The sequence below is a fragment of the Triturus cristatus genome, chromosome 4_1, assembly GCF_964204655.1.
Source record: "Triturus cristatus chromosome 4_1, aTriCri1.1, whole genome shotgun sequence".
Taxonomy (NCBI): Eukaryota; Metazoa; Chordata; class Amphibia; order Caudata; family Salamandridae; genus Triturus; species Triturus cristatus.
The window spans coordinates 865824292-865847242 of record NC_140585.1 but is presented as its reverse complement, the minus strand read 5'-3'; the positions used below and the strand labels follow the sequence as shown (position 1 = coordinate 865847242).

At 42.7% G+C, this 22951-nt stretch overlaps 1 protein-coding gene across 2 annotated transcripts in view; it reads right to left on the bottom strand.

The window, feature by feature from the left end:
• Positions 1-22951, bottom strand: part of MKLN1 (muskelin 1) — a 653324-nt gene that overhangs the window by 112177 nt on the left and 518196 nt on the right. For both annotated transcript variants that reach the window (XM_085653584.1, XM_085653585.1), the window contains exon 13: positions 2251-2398. In XM_085653584.1, coding sequence (XP_085509710.1) covers positions 2251-2398 — 148 coding nt within the window. The remainder of the gene's footprint in view (positions 1-2250; positions 2399-22951) is intronic.

The window sequence follows — 22951 nt, the reverse complement described above, 5'->3', positions numbered from 1 at the left end:
CTTCTTAGCTTATTTCCTGTTGTGCAGTGCTGAGAATATTCATATATGTCTTAAGCTTGTCTATGTACTTTAACAGAGGGTTCATCTTGAAAAGAGTGCAATACCCCACCCCTCTACAAAGTAAGTCCGGCAAAATTATTCTAGGGGAACTACCTCACAATAAATAGAATATTACCCCCAGGTTTGAGTGTATTTGCTAGTAAGAATAGGAGTTTGGGAAGCACAATCATTTTGTATAGTTGTCCAGAAACATTAATGTGTTCAATACTGCACATACATTTCCTCTGAGGAATAGCTACTTATTTCTCTTAAAACATATACCCAAATTCATAAATACCTTAACATTAGAGACCCTAAACAGGCAATGGAAGTTAGGATGTAGGTACCAGGTCATCAGTGAGAACAACATTGATTTGTCCCAGTTAATTATAAAATCAGTATATTTGAAAAACACAGAACATATGCACCACATATACACCACCTTCATGAACACCACTGTGATATCACCATGAGAAAAACTGTCAGCATATAAGTAAATTCTCTCATCAAAAGAGGTGACCTAACAAAGACCTCCGATTACAGCATCAGTCTAAACCGAACAAGCCAGTAGCTCAAAGGTTAAGGCAGAGTCGTGGGGGATGGATACACCCCTGGCTCATACCGCTGTTAGACAAAAGGGGCTAAAAAGAGAAGCAATTGCCATAATCCTTGTTGAGGGGATATGCCTACAGTAATCTGACAAAGACAAAGTATAGGAAATGAAGTCAAATAACATTCTATGTACGATGGTAAGTATGAGGGACTGGGTCAAAGGACAGGACTGCTCCAGGAGACAACCACTGCAGACTCTGTGACCCTTCACATGCACTTTGGGAATACATTACAACCCTGTGCAGATGGTTGGCTAGAATCTTATCCAGGGCTGTGATTCCAAGTTCAATAATGATATAGGCTTATATAGGACGCACATTCAATTTTAGGTCTCCCATATACATGAATCAATATGACTGTAGCCAATCCAAATGATACTGGAGGTAATGCTCCTTCTTGGTCCCTTCGAGTATTAGCAGAAATTAAAGTAATTTACCAGACAAACGTTTAAAGAACTTGGAAGGCAAATCTTTGGGGCTAAGGACCTTTTCTTACACTACGTGAGTAATGGCTTCAGTAACCTCCTCCACTACCACTGTCTTCTATCAGCAAATGCAATTTCTCTCTAAACCAAAAAGATCCTCTATATCGAGCTCTGTGACTGTTGCATTCAATTCGAGTAAGTCTAGTGCAAAAATCAGAGCAATCTCCACATTTCCCATAATCACTGATCCATTACCTACCTCCCCCTTTTCAGTCCACCTATCACTTTTTGTAGCTTCATAATTATCTCACAACGATGTTTCACTTGTTTTAACAAGTAAACGAGAAAGTTATTTCCCATTAAGAAAACAAGTCAGAGAAACTGAACTGCCTTTTAAGCTATTCACATTCGAATACGCCAGATTAGGGGGCATATGTATGAAGCCCAAATCCTGTTCACAAACGGGCCGATTCTCAGAATCGCAAAAATTCGCAAAAAATCACTATTAGGGTCTCGCAAATCTGTCTTTTCATACATATGCCACCAGATGTCTAAAAACTAAAAAAATAATAATAATAAAGCCCTCAGACACATATGTCCAATGTTATGTGTCTTCATGCGTGGTACCTAGCACGTAGGGGTAGTGGGATCTTGGAAAAACCACTGGCTTATAGACGTATTTATTAAGAATAAATCAAAGAAGAAGATGCAGATTATTTCTTCCCCTTCAAAATATCTGATATCAGTAAAACGTTTGTAAATTTGCTTCCACTTCCAGGTACCTACTTCCAAAAGGCTAGACTTCGTTTAGGCCTTACTGTCGGCATCATTTAAATGCTGGGCTTGTCAGTGGTAGGACTATGGGATTTATAGAACGCAAGCGACATGGGATTTGAGATCAATGGGAGTGGAATAATATCTTAAAAGCCTGGGCAATATTTCTCATCCTGATTCAACTCCTGAACTACTTTCAAGCCACTTTGCCACATTTTTTAAGACAAACAAGGCTCATAGTGTAATTGAAGACTATATCACCTGTGGTCAAAACCTAGTTATTTCTAGATTTATTTGTCGAATGCTGCTATATTTAAAAGGTGACCTCAATGAACATTTTCCAGACAAAATTACCAGGGACAACAGAGCGCCCAGCCCATAATTAGAATTCTGGTACCTACCAGTTGTTGCGCACAATATCATAGATCCAGAAGGAATTCCGAACATTCTCCTCCCGCTTTTCTTTGTCCTTACTGAGACCAGACAAGACATGGATTTCATTCAGTTCCGGATCGATGGTGGCCCTCTGGGTGAAGCCTGTCATTGGAACTAACAAGAGACAAAAGGAAAGTAAAAAGGAAATTAACATTTGTCATGCTTTGCCAGAATAATAATTGAACCTGGAAGTTCAAAGATACTCATTTATATTTCGGTGTACACTCTTTAATCATGTCACACTGTTCTTTCTCTTATTCACTAGCATGCTGGCTGAGACAAGTGCCATTGCTTTCATCAAGAACATCGTATATTAAAGAAAATACAGTGAGACAAAATGGCTGAAGGTTCTCCATGCTGTGGCCATCAAACAAACACAATTAATTGAATACTGTATCCTAAATTCTTTCCCTGAGCTACCATTTTTTGCGTTACCAGCGGATGTTATTTAACACTGTCTTTCTTTATACTATATTATGCTCTAGAAACTACCGTAACTATGTAACACTGTTCTTTTGTAACCATTATCCTCATGTAAAGCACTCTGATACCTCCGGGTCTAGCCAGCGCTATATAAAACTTTTCAAATAAATAAGAGTGCACTCACTAAACACATCCTTGCTTTCCTTGGTTTTGTATGATTGTAAGCACAAAACATATGTGTAGCATAGCTTATAAGCAAGGGGAACAATGGTTAAATACATTCTGCCAACAAATGTGGATATGAGGAACAGGAAATTGGTTGAGTTATGCCGTGTTACAGAAACAAGGTTATTGGAGCTTTTACATCGCATTAACAATTATTTTCATAATCTCCACTCAATCAACTGCTGAACAGGATTAGCAACGGCCTGGGAACATGAAGTAATGAAACAAAAATGCATAATTATATTTCGAAAAAAGTTACTGCTTTTAACATAACAATATAGGATGGTGGGTTGTTCTTTTCGTTTAAGAGAGCTGTTTTTCCCTAATTCATAATTCAACTAAGATTTTTAAAAACTGAAATTTAATAAGCAATATAAATGTGATGATGTATAGCACTCTATAAAGGCAGTAGGTTTGAAGGGGATGTAAAGACATTGGCTGAGGTGTCCTGAGCCACTCGGTTTGAAACTGTGTGCAATCTAGGGAATCTTCCATCTCCAGGTAATGTCCCATCCCCATGGCTCTCATTGTAAACAGACTGTACTAAGCACTGCCTGCATGCTTTTTTTGCGTGGATGTACCCCTGCGTTAAATTACTCAATTGTGAGTTTCCATGGTAATCCTGACTTCTTTTGTACCCAGTGCGCACACCAATCACACAAGCGCACTGAGGCCAGGAATGAGTAAACGTATTGAGAGCCAGAGTAGAGCATTGTGGGGTCTGGAGGGGCGCACCAAGCATGCCAGCCCTACTACAAAGGGCTACTCTCCATCTGGTTTCTAGACGCTTGGTGGTGAGGTTAGCATACAGTTTTTTGGTGGGATTTTTTTTAATCAATAGTGCCCGACAGTTCCTTTTTCCCTACTTCTGGTAATGGACAAGCAGCCTGCTGGCATTGTACTGTAAAGTCCTGCAGAAGCGGTACAATTTGGTTAATGCTCTTACATCCTGTGCGAGTGTTATGTGAGGTTCAAGAGTAGAAACTGACTTCAAACACGGAGCTATACGGCAGAGAAGTGGAATGTATGAGGCCAGTAAGATCTATATTTGGATTGCTCCTGGTATAGTATAGCAAAAGTTGGGAGCTGGGTCACAGCCTGCCAGACTAAAAGTGTATTGCCAGCATTCCTCAGGCATTTGAAATGCACTAAACATGGTGTGGGAGGATTGGGACATGCGTGACTTTAGAAATGCAGCAGTCGTCTTTCAGGAGTGGTATTCCTGATTATTCCTTCCTTAGAACTCACATTTGAATACACGGAGGTTGTGGCACGGTGAAGACATCAGTCTCATTTCTAGTGCAGAGGGAACTATTCAGTCACGGACTATTTTTTGGTCTCTCCCACAAGTGCTACTATCAATAGGAAAATGTCTGCCAGGTGCAAGGTCTTCAAGCTTGATGTGCTCTTGTTTGGCCACTCCATTTTGAGACACTCCTCAACACTCCCTGCAGTAGAACCATTACTTGGAACAAAGACAGACCATAAGAAAAAAACAGATATCTTCCAAAAGCGTTACAGACATTCTCACTGACCATAGACGCAGCACTGCGTAGATTGTTAGGGTATTTCTGCAATCCAGGATTGGTATTACTGACAGCCAGACTAGCAAAGGTGAGAGGACATCTCCTGCAAGTCTGTTTCTTCCACTGGAGAACTGTGGGTCTGTCTTGGCATGGAGCTTGTACGGCCTGTTAGAAGAGGTAGGCATAGGGCACCCCTGCAGGAAAAACCATGCCTATAGGAAAGGCCCAGGTATGTTGCCTGAGAGGAGGGAACAACCCAGGAGTGCTGCCTGATAAGGGTGACATCCCAGGAGCCAATCAAAGTGCTGGAGACGGTCTTACTCTATGCCCGTCATCACATCTAGTGTGGAAGCAAGATCACTGCCTGGGGGCTCCCCGACAGCTGGGACATTACAGGAACTGCCACAAGTGATGTATCCTGTAATCGCATCTGCTGGCCTGGTTGCAGTCTGGAACATCGAGTAGGGAATATTGCGATACTCTAATATTGTGGCCTAAATACTGCTTGCAATTTCACCGTAAGCCTGCACCTGTGAGTTTGTCTTAATTTCTTTCACCTGTATGATTTAATTAGAACCTTGTGTTCCTGTTCATATCCTTTTTGTATAGTAGATAATAAAGTATTTTTTTTCATAAAGAAGCACTGGTTTGGACAGACGCTATTTTGTGCCATTGGGTGATTGTTTAGTTCAGAGTCTATGCCCCTCCCCCCAAAACTAACTTCCTGAGAAAACTTGGACTACTTGTGCTGCTACCATGAGAGTCAAGTGCTGAAAGGGTGTAACTGGTGCTCAAGTGTGAGTGCTCATGTAAGTTTAGCCACGGACAGCAGTAGTAATCGGCCTCAACGATCTTGGTTGTGACCCAGTAACCTTGCTTGCCCAGGTCCTCCAAACGGGTTCTCACAGTTTCCTTAAGAGTGGCTATCCAGCGAAGTACTTAGTAAGTAACATAGACAGAAATCATATATATCAAGAGTATCAACTGCATCACAACCTTTGCTGCAATAACAAAACAATATTCAACTCAGTCTGAGTTTTCAAATACACAATTCGCTTCGACTTCTTGTGTTTTTTGTGGTGCCTCTTATCTGACTTCAACGAAGAGGACTTCGATACACTGGAGCGGTGCTCGGACCTTCCTCTCGACTGAGAACTGGACTGGGATCGGCGAGGCGACCTCCGTGGTGCCGGACACCGGCTTGCGATCAACTTTAGGGACTACTCCATCAGAGCCTTGGTGCCATGGTCCGGCAATCGGAGCACGACTTCATGGTCGTGCTCCAGACACCAGAGACACACTAAGTGGGGGGATGTGACCGGCATGGCATGGTGACAGGCGCTGCACGGCTTGAATCTCAAGATCTTTAACTAGACATCCTTAACACACCAAAAGGAGTCGGCAAAAAAAATCAGAAAAAGTCTGTCAAAAAATGACAGGGGTTAAGCTCTCTTCGATGGATCTGCGCTGGATGGCGCGGAAAGAAAAGAATTTACATCAGCACGCCGGAGTGGCGGTTATATTGAGAGCGCGGATGTGACCGCGACAACAAACATGACGTGCCGACACGTGGAGTCGAACGACATCCACCTACCGGTGTGTAGGAGTACTAAGAAAAATCTTCTGGATCCAGCCTGATGCCTGGAAGTTCAAAGGTAAGGAATCTATGGCTAGATGTCTCTATCAGATCCTGTGACTACACCATTCTGTTCTCTTTTAGTTGAGCTGTTCTCCCATGAGGGTTTCTAAACCTACTTGCATTATTACAGGCCCATGCTTTCATCTCTATTTTGCATCTGTAGGTTTTATAAATTGCACTAAGTATCACTTGTTCTGCCTGAGGCTTGTTTAACTCCTACATATTTGTTCACATATTATCAGTATTCTGGAAGGGTTCTAGGTCTTCAACTTCTCCTGTCCACATTGGTGTCCTTCAGAGTTCTGTCTTGGGTCCTTCACGTTTGCCTTTACTCTAGTCCACTATATTCGATTATTTCCCCAGTTGGATTTGAATCATATTATGCAGATGACGCCAAATATTTTGTAATATTTTCTTCTTTCTCTACCAAGTTTCAAGCTCATTATTCCTCATCTCTCTGCATTTGAGGCATTGATGTCTGATCATTTCCTTAAATGTAATCCCAAAAGAAACTCAAATGCAAATTGTTCCTTATTTAGCCCTCCTCTTGCTATTTATGTTTCCTCCAACTCAACTGCCCTTTTCAACATTAGCTGGCAATCTTGGATTTGAGTTTGGTTCTTTGCTCACCATTCTTCACTAAATTGCCTGATTTTACAGACCATCACTTTCATCGATATAACATTTGTAAAATCCGATCACTTCTTCCTTTCTCTTCTTTGAAACTTTTAGTTAAAACAATTGTTCTATCTTATCTTAAATAATATTCCTTCCTCTAAAATGGTCTCCTTAAATGGGTAACAGCTCCATTCCATGTTATACAAAACTCCTATATTTCTTACCTCCGCTTTATACACAAATCATTTTTCTGGAGGAGGCAGGTGTTAAATTTGGAGCCTTTTGGGCTTCTCCCATCTACATTGTGCATCACCAAATTGAAAGAGCCAGTGCCGAAATGCATGAAAACGGGAGAAATTTGTCTGATACTCAACTTGGTTAAAATTCTGTTTATGCGAGGATTGAGAAAAACTGAGGGACCAGCTTTCACTAACAACAGACCTCCGTCCAGGATGCGGGTTCGTCCAGCTCCCACAAGTCGGGCCTGATCACCAAGCGCTCTATGATTTGTCAGCTACATTGAAACCTTCTCAGGTCCACATAACAAAGATCAGGACAGAAATAAAAATAGTTCTTGTGAAGGACAGGATATCCTTGTGACAATTAGCTTGGCTGATGGGCCTCCTGGCTTCATCAATCCATACTACTTTCTTGGGCTCCTACACAACAGAGCCCTGCTGAGTTTGAAGAGGGAGAACTAGAGGAAGGACCTCACTTGCTCAGAGAAGATTTTGCAGAAGGCTGAAATAGCACAGAGATCTTCGGAGCAACACCAGATCTTCTGGGAGTGTCCCCATCCCTCAGTTCTGGAGCGTTTCCTGTGTTTGATAGTGGCAAAGATTAAAGGAGATGGTGGAACAACTAGGCCTTTTAAACCAAGCTTCATTTCTAAGCGCACAAGCGTATCATAAAGTGATAAAGATGAGCCAGGGGGTGAGGGGTGCTCGCCGAGTTGGTGTTGGAGAAACAGGTTTCTCTTCTATGTAGTCAGATCAATTCCACCTCTTTAATTTCGTGCTGGAGTTCTCTAAGGAGTTAGTCTAGTGGGCGTTACATTCCTTCGGGTCTGCCATTTCAGCAGAACACATGCTGGTGGATGGTCTACTGGAAGAATACGTCTGTAAACTGGTTAAAAGGTTCAGACTGATTAACTCAGGAATTCAGGTAAACATATAAACCAAATGTGTGGAATGTGACTATGGTGTTACATATTCTTCTGCGTAGGGCTCTTAATGGGGATCTCTCCAGAAAGGAGCTGACTGCTAAATTAGCCATTCTCTTACATCTGGACTTGCAAGGTGTTGGCCCATTGTATTTGAAAGGCAGTATCTTACACAGGAAGGAGTAAAAATCGTAATTTCAATGAGCACGAAGAATACTTTCTTGATATCTTATCCTTGCTTCCCAGATAACGTCAATGTATGTGAGGTCAGCTGCTTAAAAGTATAAGAAGACTTGAAAAGGGCCCCAAAATTCTTAGGAAGTCTTAACTATTTGCTTCAATAAAGAAAACCTTTGAGCAGATTTCATTCTTGAAAATGGCAGTTGGGTATGCTGGGTTTTGCACAAGGCTGTAAATTTGAGCCTCAATTTTTGAGGTTTCCTTCGATGAGAGTATTGCCAAGGAGTACAAAGCTTTCTTTCTCAGAAGTAGATTTGAAAATACATTCAGGCTGGCACATTAGTCGATGAATTCCTCCTTCAAGACATTCTATTTTGAGACTGTAGTAGATGTGTATAGTAGTAAATGGACATAATCTTTGCACTCAGTTTCGATGACAGAGGTGAGGATTATCCCCCCAATACCAAAATTAGGGACAACGCCTACTGCTATGTTCCAGCCAGTGTTGTGAGGAATGTTGATGATTGGAGAACTGTGGTTGAACCTTAGTTGCGGGAATTAAAATGTCTTTAAGTAATATTGCTGGATATAACTTGAAGATTGTTGAAGATGTTTAACAGAGGTGACCTAATCATTTTTGAGGATCTCAACAAAAACAAGAATGAGTAAATGGCTGGGAGTGAGGCCAGAGTTTATTATGCAATCAGCTACTGAAACAGAGAAAAACCGGATGAAGGGAAACTACTGGTTCTTTAAGGATATTTATGCAATGTGACTGGTTGTTGAGCTATTCTCAACTTGCAGTGTTCTAATTTCTCATACAATTTACGGGAAATGTAGTTGCTAAATGTTGTTGGTTTTAGGTGCTCAAAATAAAGTGAAGAAAGGACAATAATAATTGTCTATGTCCTTAATAGGATTCAAACATTCAGTTTACAAAGCTAGTAAATTATTAAATTTCACTTGCTGGTGTTTTTTTTTGGGGCTACAGATTCAAAACAGACAAGATTACAAGATCTAAATTCCTGATGCGTAGTGAAGCATGTTTGGCAAAACGTTATGCAGGCTCATTTTAATCATATTCCGCAAGCCTCCTCTTAAGATGTGCAAAGGATGTACCCAAGGCATTTTACAAAAATAACTAATTTGTAATAAAAAAGAATCAAATTGAAAGAAAAATGTAAGCATTTGTGAAAAAAATTCTCAAACTTACACAGCGGGATACAGCAAAAAAAAACATACATAACTACAGATCAGCATATTTGCATTTGTTGGTGTTACAGTCATAGAATTAGAGAATCAGAAAAATAATTCTATGCAATATCAAACAGCAACCAACCAGTACTCGAATGGCACCCTTTACACAATGCACTCTTCAAAACAAAGGCAAATTGTGCAATAAATCAATAATTTACCTTAAGAGACAACCTGTAGCAACGGTTGCATAACTATATGTTGTGAATTGTGGCTGGTAAGGGCACTTATTTCACTGGTGGCCCAGCCCAATCAGATGACCTTTTTATACCTACCATCATCAATACTCTTTACAATGTTGAAGCCTATATCTAATAAGAAGGCCTCATTGTAAGAGCAACAAGCATTGGCATAGCCAATATGTTTCGCCTTTGGGACCTTATAAGTGTTTAGCCATGCAACAGTTGATGTTGTTGCACCAAGGATATTGTGCTGGATAACTAAACACTTATAAGGTCCCAAAGGCGAGACCTATTGGCTATGCCAATGCTTGAGCATCTGATACTCCTAAGAAACTCACGTCAGTTACAAAGGTATGGCGGCCACCAGAAGTGATCTCATCACAGCTTAGACTCAAACAGCACTTCGAGATCCATAGTGATGTTTGAAAATACGTCAAGCTTCAGGCAAGTCTCCAACTCTGTGATACTTTAGTACAGAGATAAACTCTTCCCCAAAAATCTGTATGACACTGAATATCAGAGATGCATTCACACAATGCATGACATTCATGGCCCTGGCTTCTTCTGACCTCCATTAAGGCCCAGGCTTGAGAGAGAAAAATCAGCCCTCTTCATACTGGTAGCCAGTCCGAAGTGTGGTTAGCGTTCGTAAGCTTCTAGAACTAGCAAGCGTCACCAACACACAAGCCTTCCATCCTCATGCAGTGATTTGTTAGCAAACACCCTAATAACTCCTGGCAAAGCACTGCTTAAATGATGAACTCTCAGTAAGTGTTAGGTGACCAACCTGAGCAGACCGCAAAGTGCACCCAGATGTCTGCAGATCCCACCCGAGCAGGGCTCCTGCTCACCCTAGGTTAAAGCACACACTTTCCAGTTTTCACTAGGTGCAATCACACACGTTTCCTCTTTTCAGCTGTGAGTCCAGGGATTTCTACTCTCTACAAGTGCACAAATGCCAACTCTGCATAGTCACGGGCACACACATTTCTTCCCTCCAGATAGATCCAGCTGAATGGTTTCCCTGTCCTCTCATGGACCTGCCCACCCTCCAAAAGCAGTGTGTTTCCATGCAAGGCAAGTGGTCTCTCTTACACTGCAAGGCTCCAACATTGTGAGGCTTAGTCAGATAATCCAGGAAACTGATCAGTCTTAAGGTGAATGATGAATGAGTTTTTCAGTTAAGACACTAAATTTGAAGCAGCATCCAAGAGCAAATTTGTGTTTGTAACGTGAGCAAATGGCTCGCTGAGTGACTGCCTCTGTCGGTGAATGACTGCCTATGTCGGCACATGCCTGCATGAGTTTGTCTATGTCAGCAAGTACCTATTTGAGTATTTGCCTAGGACGGCAAGTGTCTGTGTGAGTGTCTTCCTCTGTTGGCACTTGCCTACTGGAACCAGAAGGCCAGCCCAAGGCCTGGATTATCAACAGCCTCACAATGTAGTACTCAGAACCCAACCTACACAATGTCATCATCCTCTTCTTCAGGTTCGTCACATATGATTGGGTGCTAGGATGGCACTTGGGTCAGGGGTGCAATCTTCAGAAGGCAGGGCTCCTTATGCCAAAAAAGGTAACAACAGTGCAAGCACAAATACAATTGAGAGTTACACCCAATGTCTGTAAGGTGGTAACAGCAGCAGGGAGAGCAGACCACAGAGAGAAAAGGAAGACTGCAGAGCAGAGGGAGAGAGGAAAGACTGTTAGCAGAGAGAAGGGGAGACTGCAAAGGAAGAAGAGAGTAACTGCAAGGGGTAATGTGTGAAAATACCAGGAGAGAGTGATAGGGCTGCCAGTAGGTGGGAGGTCTAACTGCCAGGACTGGGGAATAAGACTGCCAGGGAAGAGGGGAGACTACAGGAAGAGAAGAGGAAAACTAAAGAGAAGTTAGACCTCAAATGTAGGGGTGTGCAATCCTATCGCCTGGCTCAGTGCTACAGTATGGGTCCATGAAAGAATTATCGTCCACTAATGCAAAGATGTGTATCCATATGTTTAAGTTGTTCAAATGTGTATATACGATTCATTAATGCAAAGCTTTTACTTTTAGGGTGAGTGCACTAATGAAAAGCAGCGAGAGGTGAGCTTAGCTTGCATTACTGAGAGTGGTTCCAGTACACAAACACAAATGTAACAATTTGACTGATTTATAATTCTCCCAGAATTATACTTGAATATATGCAAATACATGCATGAGCATGAACGCAAGTCTGGTGTTTACCCAATTTCAAAATAAAATGTACACAAAAAGTTGCAATTTGAAAAACAAGTTTTGCCAAAATATTGTGCAACCTCAAATGCCATTTCTCTAAGGCATCATTAACGAAAAAGTGTTTGAAGCATGACAATATTCAAAATAAAAAAGATGAACGATGGAAACTCAATGAAGAACCATCATGGGCATAATTATCAGCAAAATGAAAATAACTGTGGGGCCCAAACCTTAAAGAAAGTCACAAAAGTGCACCTGCAGGTACGACCTTAATGATTTTACACGTTTACAAAAATAGAACTGAACTCCTAGAAAACGTTTGTGAATTCCATTTTGGCATGGTAAATGTACACACACGTATCTGGATTGTGATTACAATATTAACCCCAAACATGGGAAGGAGTGCACAAGGTGGATGAAAACGATGCCTTTAGGTACACCTGCCATTACGGTCATCTGTAGACCAACATATCTTTGTATGAAGGATCGAGAATGGCAACTGGCCAATGGGAAATTAGGCCAACCAACTCCAGCATCAGTCCCTACACTGAGCCCTGGAAGTTGGATAAAGCTAGGATACAGAGCATCCTCTCTGAGGATGGAAAACAGGCTGATGATTGTTTTGGAAACTTTGAAGGTTCACCTGAACAGATTAACAGCAGCTGCCTCCCAGCTACTAAATATAAGCAGGAGCAGCACTCCAGCATTCCAAGGTGTCCAACGCCCCACACCAGCATCAACATGTAACAGTGCTGCCGCAGAGGTGGGCTGCTCATGTAATCAAAAGTAGCGCTAACCCGGAAGTTCTACCAGCATGACCCTTTGCTGAGGTTACTGCATGGACAGCCCACTCCATCCAGGACTCCTCAATCACTGATCCACAGCAGAAATCCTTCTCTGAGCCTCGGAGAGTGGAGGAGGGCTGCTCAAATCAACCAAGCAGGTGAGCTTAATGGTGACTCTTTGTTGGAAAGCACATGGAATCTCAGTGGCCACGTTTGCTTGCTGCACCTTTGTGGCACAACCCCCAACGCCCTCTCGCAAACCTTGTCCTTCTGTGGTGGCCACAAGCCTCTGTGTACAGAGTGCAGGCCAGGCCACATTCAGATTGTCCAAGATGCCTTAGGGATGCGTCCCGGACATGTTTTGACATCCCCTGATATTGGCTGACTATGTGGAGGTCTTACACCCTGTTGGCTTACTTTCAACCTGGACCCAAAACCATGGGCCTTCTCAGGACCAAGACTGGTTCTCGCTGGAGGTGGCACAGTTAACTAGGTACTGTTGTACCTTGGGTAATGAAGCATCCAACATTTTATGCATTGTGATAATCTTAACTCCAAACAAGGAAACAAAGCAGGTTTCCTGAGCAAATAACTCTGGATAGTGAAACTTGCACTTAAGGTGCTAGAATTGCATAGAATCTCCCAACATACTGGCTTCATTGCGCAGTGATTTGCTCGAGATTTTTTTAAGTATCAGCTAGTGGTGCCGAACAACATATTAAAAACTTTTGGTGGGAGGATTGTGATACTCGTTGGCAGGAGAGAGGGGGTGTGGGAGACAAAAGGTTTGATTTAAGGAGTTATTAAAGTCTTGTTCTTTTAGCAATAACTCGTGCTGGACATTTGGGCTCTATGGTGACTGTAATTTCCTTGCTAAGCTATATCGAGTCTCAACCTTCACGCCACCTCCTTTGAGCCGGACTTGACCTCTCAATCACGCTATAAGAGAGGACCAAATAGGTTTGTAGGCCACTTTCCTTCCCAGACCAAGTACCCAGCCTCTTGGCCAATGGAAGCACCTGTAGTCTCTCATTCAATATTTCTGGGTGGAGCCACGACACTGACCTAGGGAAAGGCACTGGAAAACATCTTTAGAGCAGAGCACCCTTCTATCTCACATTGCTGAGGATTTCACACTCTTTCTTTTATTCCAGGGTATAAAAAAATATTTTCACTTGTTTCAAAAGATTGCGAGACGCTTGCACTGCTGCTCAAGGATTTAACATCACAAGCCGAGGCAAGTCTGCAAAGGGCGCGTGAGGAAGTGAGTCACCTCGTTAAAGCAAGGAGGGCACACTAATGCTGCACAGCCGAGGCACAGCCTGCACAGAGCACGCTCCCATCATAGACGAAGACTGCAAGGAGAAGACCCAGACCACAGGGCAGCATGGAGAAGACAGCAGGGGAAATGAAGAACCCACAAAGATGAGGAAAGCCACACCTACACTGCCAAGAAATGAGGGAGGCCAAACGATAATTAATTTACAAGAGCTGAAGGTCCAAGACAACAAAGAAGATGGGAAGGCCACTGGTGACAGGACACCATAGGTCATATGGAAGTTATGTCGTCACACATTCTACATTCGATTATAGCATTCTGAGGCCCCACCTCCTTCCTTGCGTAATTCTTCTTATTATTTTAAATAAGTTGGCAGGTCTGCTACAGCTTGATGCCACAGATTGAATGAATGTGCTGCTTTGATGTTTTATTAGTATTATGTTTTTACGTGCAATCCCTCACTCTTAATGCACAAAATCAAAGACGTTTGAAAAAGGTACTGTGTTTTATTGATTTAATTTAATTGCTTCATTTAATGCAGTTTTAAATGTGCAATCTAAATCAACCTGCCGCCTGCTTTAAGTGGTATTTACTTTGGACGAGTTTTAAGCTGCGTTATTCCTGTAATTGCTAAAGAGATGCATGTGATTTGAAATAATGGAAATGGCACTGGCGCCTCTATCGCTCTCTCATCTTCTGGCGTAAAACAGTCTATTTCGTCCTGCCCTGGACAGAACATGCAGAGTGCTAGAACTATCCAAAATGAATACGCTTCAGACCCAAGTATGACCTTTTGAAGTGGTGCACATTTTCAAAACTAGGCTCTTCGACCAAATTGTAGGCGCTGTCCTTCCCACTTTTGCCTCTCTTTGTTTCTATAGTGCCTAGAGACGATTTGCGTGTGCGCTCTATGCTTAGTAAATGCCAATACTGATTGAAAGAGAGATGAGAAAGGTTGTTTCAGGGAGGAACAAAGAGATGTGGGGCAGTGAGGAAGTAAACAGAAAAAAGAGAAGGATAGACCCCGCGTGGAAAGGAGTAAAAAGCCTGCAAGGAGCGCAGGAATGTCACAGTGAGTAACAGGAGTATAGCTGGGCGTAGAAGAGGGGGGATCAGAGAAGAGGAGTAAACGCCAAAAATTGAAAGGGTAAAGCAGGCAGAGGAGAGAAGTAAAGGTGCGTAGGGATGCCATTAGAAAATGAGACTTTACAATATGGCGAGATAAAAAGAAAATGCAACACTTGGAAGAAAGGAAACTGCAGGGAGAGCCAAAAAAGACTGCTAGAAGAGGGTGAGAAGTCACGCTGGGTGAGATTTAAGCCTTCCAAGAAAAACCAGCGAGCTTGTGGAACTGCTCGGGAGCAGTGCAAGTGAAAGCTCATTAAAAACAAGTGTTGGAACAATGACACCTAGTGGACGATGGAAGTAAATCTGTAAGTAAGGAAAGCTTAACAAGGGATTACTACATTAACGATTTCGGAAGTTGCACGGGGCACGACTTTGAGGCTCAGTACATGTACAGCGTTTACCTAGCGGGATCGAGCAGCGGCGCCATCTGTTTCCAAAGCGCGAGCGCGATAATTGCAAACAGATGGCGTCGCTGCACGCTCCCGCAAGGTAAATGCCGTACATGCACGAGTGCTCATTGGAAACAGTGGAGAACAACCACGAGTTTCCAGAAAAGTCCGGAGTGATTCCAAGAGGTCACTCCAAAGCAGTGCTTGCGCGCTGCGTAGGCGCATCGGCGCCATCTGTTTCTAAAGCGCGATAATTGCAAACAGATGGCGCCGCTATTCGCTCCCGAATGGTAAGCGCCGTACATGTACGAGTGCTCATTGGAAACAGTGCAGAACATGCACGAGTTTCCATTAAAGTCCGGAGTGATTCCAAGAGGTCACTCCAAAGCAGCGCGCAAGCGCTGCGTAGGCGAGACCTAAAAATCATCCATTTACTGAAGGAAGCATGAAAAATATATTTGCCTTTGCCCCCGTTTCAAAACTCTCACGTGACGAAGAGTCCTGTGGGTTATTTTAATAGCAATGTATCTTTATGTTTTCTGCTCTAACACGTCAATAGTAGTGCTAGGGTGTTTTGATTAATTAAAAAAAGAATTACTAGTTCAGTTAAGGTTAAGTTAGCATGAGTAGGCCAAAGCTAGCTTGCACTGACATCCCTTCTTGATGCTGAAAGAAAAAGTACTTTTATTTTATGTGAACAAGCCTTTTCCATGTTCCACCTTTCCTGAAAATCAGCGAAATAGAAGCCTAGTCCATGGTGTCTGTATCCTATTGAAACCTCAGACCTTTCGCAAAAAGAGAACAAGGTCCAGAGCCTTCACTGGTTCGGCACTGAAGATCTGGAACTCTCTCCCACCGGACGTACGCAGAATCCCATCCACGGCTGCCTTCAAACGTGAAGTAAAAATAATCCTAATGAACAAGTTCTGGCCTTAATTGTTCATGGCTTGCCTGCTTTCTCAATGACCCTCTGACCACATTCTTTTGGGTCTATCAACGGTAGAGCTCAGTGTTGTCTGTTATACCCTATTATGTACGGATTGTTTTCATCTTGGTACTCTATGGTATTAGCTAAATAAGTTATTCTCTGTTACCTCCTTTGCCATTTCCCTGTATGATTTTCTTCCCGTTCCGAAATGTGAAGCGCTCCGATACCCTTCGGGGTCATGTTCGCGATATACAAAACTTTATAAATACCAATAAATTAAATTGTATTAATTTGCGTTCTTCTCAAGGAAGCTATGTTCAGGATATTCCTATCTTTGTAACTTTCAAGGTCCTTTGCACAAACCTTTCCTAGAGTTCATTCTATAGTTAAACTGTCTATTGTGTGCCTGTTTTATATAAATGTCATATAATTTCCCTCACTTCTTTGCACACCTCATTCATTAATATACAGTAGCAGTAGATGCTTCCAGATGGGACGTATTGAATGTATCTTTATTAGACTGTTTATTGGCTTACTAGAACTATACTTAACTAGTTCAACTCTGTGATGCCAAATCTCACCACTGAATGCCAGCGGCTTTTCTGTCTAAAATCCTATAAAAGATGATATTTGTGGTATATGTGCCAGTCTTTTTGCTTAATACTTTGGGATCCTGTGTCATCTGTTTATTTGGTTTATTTTTGGTTCTGGCTAATGGTGTTCTTCAGAAAAATGACTTTATGTTAGTTCTCTTGCAGATTATGATTTTTACTATTTTAATTGAGCAAATTCCTGATTAACTAATAACGTTTTACCTTCTGTATTGATCTTAAGTTTGAACAAACCTATAAGCTTTAACTTGGATTTCTGTCTCATGTAAGTTTATTTTATTGGCTTAGACTCAGTCTTCTGAAGACTCGGATAGTGCTGATCCTACGCATCGACCATCTTAATTATTTGAATTAGAGCATCAACTGTAATGAATGTAGAACTGAAACAAATATTTTCCGTGTGTGCTAGCATTTTCAAACATTCATTATGAGACCTGGCATCCTTGGTGTGGTTTTCCTGGACTTTTTGCCTCCTGACCGCCTGTTTTGCTGACTTAATTTTGGCTGGCTTTAGGATTCTGGGCACTTTACCATTGCTAACCAGTGTTAAAGTGCATATTCTCTGTACTTAAAACATAGTAAAATTGGCTTATGCACAATTGGCATATTTTGTTTACTTATAAGTCCCTAGTAAAGTGCACTATATGTGCCCAGTGTCTGTAAATTAAAAGTTACTAACAGGCCTACAGCACTGATTGTGTCACCCACTTCAGTAGCCCTTTAAACATGTCTCAGGCCTGCCACTGCAGAGCCTGTGTGTGCAGTTTAAACAGCTATTTTGACCTGGCAAGTTAACCTACCTGCCAGGCCCCAACCATCCCTTTTACTACAGATAAATCATCCCTAAGGTCAGCCCAATGGGCACGGTGCAGTGTTTTTAAAAGGTAGAACAAGTTCTTTTGATTGTTTCATGTCCTTAAAGTCAAACACTGCTAAATTTGTTTTTCACTACTGCAAGGCCTTTCTCTCCCATAGGCTAACATTGGGGTTGCCTTAAAACATATTTTAAGTGTAACTTCCAAATGGTAAAAGATAGAGATTTGGGGTTTGGTGTCTCTGGACTCACAATTTAAAACCACACCAATGGTAAAGTGGATTTTGAAACTGTAAGCCTGAAAATGACGCTTTTACAAAGTTGCCATTTCCTTTCATTAACCATTCTGTGCCTCTGCCTGTCTCTGAATACATGTCTGGGCTAGGTGATAGCTGGACTCTCTGTATTCACTCTAGACAGTCACACAAAAGGAGCTGGTGTGTGGCATTTGCATTCTGATGGCCCATCACCAGGCTGATGGGCCTTCCTGAGATAGATTAGAGGGAGAAGCTGATACTTGCAACTGAACAGGGCTGTACCTGTCCCCAAAAAGAGCGCGGCATACCCCCTGTAGTGAGTCTGGAGCCAGGAAAGGAAAGGGGCCTTGTGATCCTTCAAGTCCTCTTTGAAGTCTCCCCCCAATTCAAAGGCACATTTGGGTATAAGTCCTGGAACCCCTGACACCACCGAATCAAAACTTTGCGTGAATCAAGGACATTCTGCCTCGTGATCTGTAGGGGGGACAGACACTTTGCTACCTGCATTGCTGTGTTGGCCTGCTGCCTGCTGATTGACGTGCTGTAGGAGCGAGTGACACTTTACTACCTGCTCTGCTGCATTGGCCTGCTGCTTTTTGCCTGGGAGTGAGAAGCACTGGACCTGGTCTCTACATCCTTGAACCCAAGTTTCTCCTAGAGCTTGTTGGCTTGCCTCCTGTTCTCTGAAGTCACAGTGTCACAAAATACTTCTTGCAACTCTACTGTACTCTGCCATCTGTGAGTCCTACCCTTGCCCTAGGTGCCCCTTCCAATCCTGGGCCTCAGAAGTGAGTTTTGCTGCTGTTTTCTACCAAAATCGACACAGTGACCCCTATGCGCTGATCTGAACCAACACAGTGCCTTCCAACAATAAGCAGATTCAGCAACGACATGGGTCCTGACTGCGAGGTTCGATGATGACGCCGCATAGATCAGAAGACGCCGCTGAGAGGCTTGACTTCGATGCATCACCAATCCTTACACACTGACTGCGAGACTCGATTCTGTCACACTGAACCGACTGCGTGAATCGGAACAGACGAATCGAGTCTTTGACATTGACGCTTGATCCATACACAGAGGGGTCTGTAGCCGTCCGGCTCTCGATTGCGGTCGGCCTTTGTAATTGCCCCGGGGTCTGGCACGACCTCAAGTAACCTTTTAGTGTTTTTGACTTCTAAGCACTGTTTTTGGATTTAATCTTTAAAAATTCATATCTCAAGTTCTACTTATTGGACTTTTGTCATTTTGTTCTTGCTTTACTCATATATATTCTCGGTTTTTCTAAACTGGTGTGGAGTTTTGTTGTGGTGGTTTTACTGTGTTGCAGTAATTTAAATGTTGCACAAATACTTTACACACTGCCTCTTAAGGTTAGCCTGACTGCTCTGTGCCAAGCTACCAGAGGGTGAGCCCAGGTTGATTTAGGTTATGTCTCTGACTTACCCTCACTAGGATTGTGGTCCCTCCTTGGACAAATCTCTGCTAACTAGAGACCCAATTTCTAACATTCAACAACATTTATTTTATAATGTTTGGAAACCCAGAACCATCCACGCACTTAGTAAAGAAACTACTATTTAACATCAGTGTTTGGGGCTGCAAGCAATACTAGATGTCCATTGCCTACCTGTGCCAAAGGATATACAAGCAATGAACAAAGCTGTATCACTCACCTCTCTACATCACTCTTAAAAGCCCAAAATGCACTTCCAAATGGGCCAGCACCACCTGCACCTTAAGAGGTTTTCTCAGCAAGTGGTTGGTTCCTCCCTCTTTCCTCTGGGCTGTAATTAGTGCCCTGAGTTTATCAGTTGCCTCAAGTGTCCACAACTGCCCTGTTTCTAACTCACAATGTAAACTTTAGTCACCCACAGCCTCCTCAAGTGCCTTCCCCCCAGCCTAGACATTCCGCCTTCTATTTGGCACCGCTAGCACCCTCACTACCTTGTCAATAATGAGCATGCAAGCTGGAAAGCATGTGGTAAGCCATCAGCCACCAACAGCATGAAAAGGTTTGGGTTAGGGACAGAGTAAACACAGGTGGGGGCAGAGGAATAAAACCTGTGCAGCACCATCACAGTGATCAGACACAGACAATGTTGCAAGTAGGCAAATGATAGCTGTTGATCAGAAGTAAAACGCTTTCTCAGTTGCTTGTTAATATAATTCAGTGAATGCAGAGTTTAAATCCTAATTACAGTTTAACTATAAACCCAACCTTAGGCATGCATCAAAGTGAGAAAACAAGTTTTAGAAGTTCTATGGCCATTCATTTACTTATTAGTGTTTCTCCACAAAGATGGATAAGGATCGCAGGATTTTATTTTTACCTTCAATAACAAAGGAGCATTGGCAAAGCCAGTAAGTTTGGCTGGCATTTTCAGTTGTGTACACAATGAACATAAGCAGCCTGGCCACAGCATCATGCAAAAGGAACAAATGATGGATGGAATGCTGAACAATGTAAACATACACCCCCAGTCACAAAGATCTGGGTTTAATCCATCCTTCTTTTGCTCACCACGCCACCCCAGCTTGGAACCAGCCATTTGCAAATCAGTCTTGACCCTTTTCCTCATGGGAACAGTCCAGCCCGACCAGCTAAGCCAGGTCCTCCCTGGACCAGAAACAAGCACCCTGGGACCTGTTTCGGGACTCCTCATCAGCCAGGCTAGCTTAAATCCAGTGGCGCAGTGAGAATGGGACTCACGTCTGGGCATACCCTTCCCACTTAGGGCAGCAAAAGCAAAAGGAAACAATTATGGACAGAATGCTGACCAATGCAAACATTCACCCCCAGTCACAAAGATTTGGGTTTAATCCAACATTCTTTTGCTCACCACATCACCCCAGTTTGGACCCAGCCATATGAAAATCATGGGAACAGTCCAGCCCGAACTGCCAAGTCACAGCATCATACCTGCCACCGGGCATTGTAAATTTGTATTACAGCTGAGGAGAAGCTGCAGCACCAGTGGAGAAGCCATGCATGCTGAATTTCATAACTGGCACAGCAAAATCAGCAACAGCCCAATAGCAGCAGCAGACAAGACGCTGAGCATGCTGAGTGGTATTTGTGGTCTGGCGACAGGAGCAGGGAAGGTGTTGAGTGTGCCAGTAGTAGTGGCCAGTGGAAGAGAAAGAAGTCACAGATGCTTCTCAGCTGCGATGAAGTAAAGCTTTGTAAACCCGCTGCTCCGCAGGAGAGGGAGGCAGGACAGTTTATGCCAAACACAGCTATTATGTAATGATGTGATTGCTAGGGATACAAATGATGCCCCCTATAACGGAAATTAAATGTTACCATTAAAGTGATGATAATTTGGCATCTCTAACTTCCATATCATATTGCTGACACAGGACATACTAAGGAAAGCACCCAATATAAGAAACATCAGGGGAGATACAGGATCCAGAAGGCAGTGACAGCAGCACAGTATTATCAGAAGAGGTAGGCGTGACTTTTTGGTCTAACGTTATAACAACTACAAGTGTTACTTTATGGCCCATCAACAAACGTCTAACTTAAACTGGATGGCAGACCAAGGAAAATATAAGACAGCCAACGGTTGAAGGGGCTGACCCAAAACTCTATCCCTATATTTTTGTTTCTTTTATTTTAAAGAACGGAGTGCACAACTTCATAGCAGACAGTTAAAGCAGAGGAAAATTATTAATCAAAGCCACGATACGCGAGCTATAGCAGATGCTCTTGATTTGCTAGTCTGTCACTCTTTAGGATATTCCTTGCAACTAATTTCCATAAATGACAGGTAAAACAAGTAAGATGCTCAGAATTCACATCTTCAGGGTTAGGAAGACTTTCTTACCAGGTTTAAAGCTCACCTCTTAACAACTAAACCCTTATTGTGAGAATGTCCTAAAAGTATGGACAAAAGCCTCGTTTGTACAATTGATAACCATAATCTTCTAAGGAAAATAAATGACCAGTTACTCTGTAAAATATGTGGGCATACTCAAATGCGGTTTTCAACAAAAACTGAATTTCTATTATTACAGGGTGATAAAGCAAACTCACAAGGAACGGTGAAGGCACAATATATGTTAGTCCAACCTATAACAGTAAAATTACTGCAATACGCAACTAAATAAGTAAAGGGCAAGAGGAGCTAAATTAGGAATTACCATAAGCACTATTTAGGAAGGAAGTTTTGAAAGACATTAAATAGATGAAGGTCAACATTAAATTTAGCACAGAGGCGGGATAATTTCATTATGTGTGATATCATTCTAATTTCAAGTATTCTTACCATTCTCTTTCCGTTCTATTGGAAATATGCTACGGCCCAATCAGAAAAACAAAACAGTAAAAGTAATTTAAAAATTAGTTTTTTAGAGAGGCTTGTTCTGGGGGCACTCTATTTCTCAGTGATAAAAAGATAGACTGGAAGTGAGTGACACAAAGTGTCTGAGAGAAAGCAACAAACATAAGAATCTTTCTTTCAAATAAGCTCTAGAATCACGTCACCCAGGCCCTCGTCACCAGCTGCCTCGACTACGGCAAAGCTTAGTATGCCAGAATTCTCAACCAGCTCCTCAAAAGAATCCAGACCATACGGAACATCGCAGCCAGGCTCATTCTGGACCTCCCCAAAGGGACCTGCATCACCGCTCACCTCAGAATCCTCCACTGGCTCTCCATCCAGAAGAGATGCCAGTTCAAGATCCACAACCAAGGACCATCCTACATCAACCATCCACTGAACTTCCACCTGCCCGCAAGACACCTGCGCTCCGCCTCACTTGCCCTAATACACCTCTCCGCATCCATTGCCGCGGGGGCCGTTCCTTCTCCTATATCGCCACCAAGACCTGGAACGACCTGCCCCTCCACGACCGAACAGCACCCTCCCTGGCGGACTTCAGAAAGAAACTCAAGGCCTTGCTTTTCGACAGAGACACAGCACTTCCAGCACCCAGACACCCGTAGGGGTGTGAGGTCTGCTCTACACAAATGATGATTAATTGAATAGGCTGAAGGCAAAGGTGCAGACATAATTCAAGTGATAAATGAAAAACATGTCAATC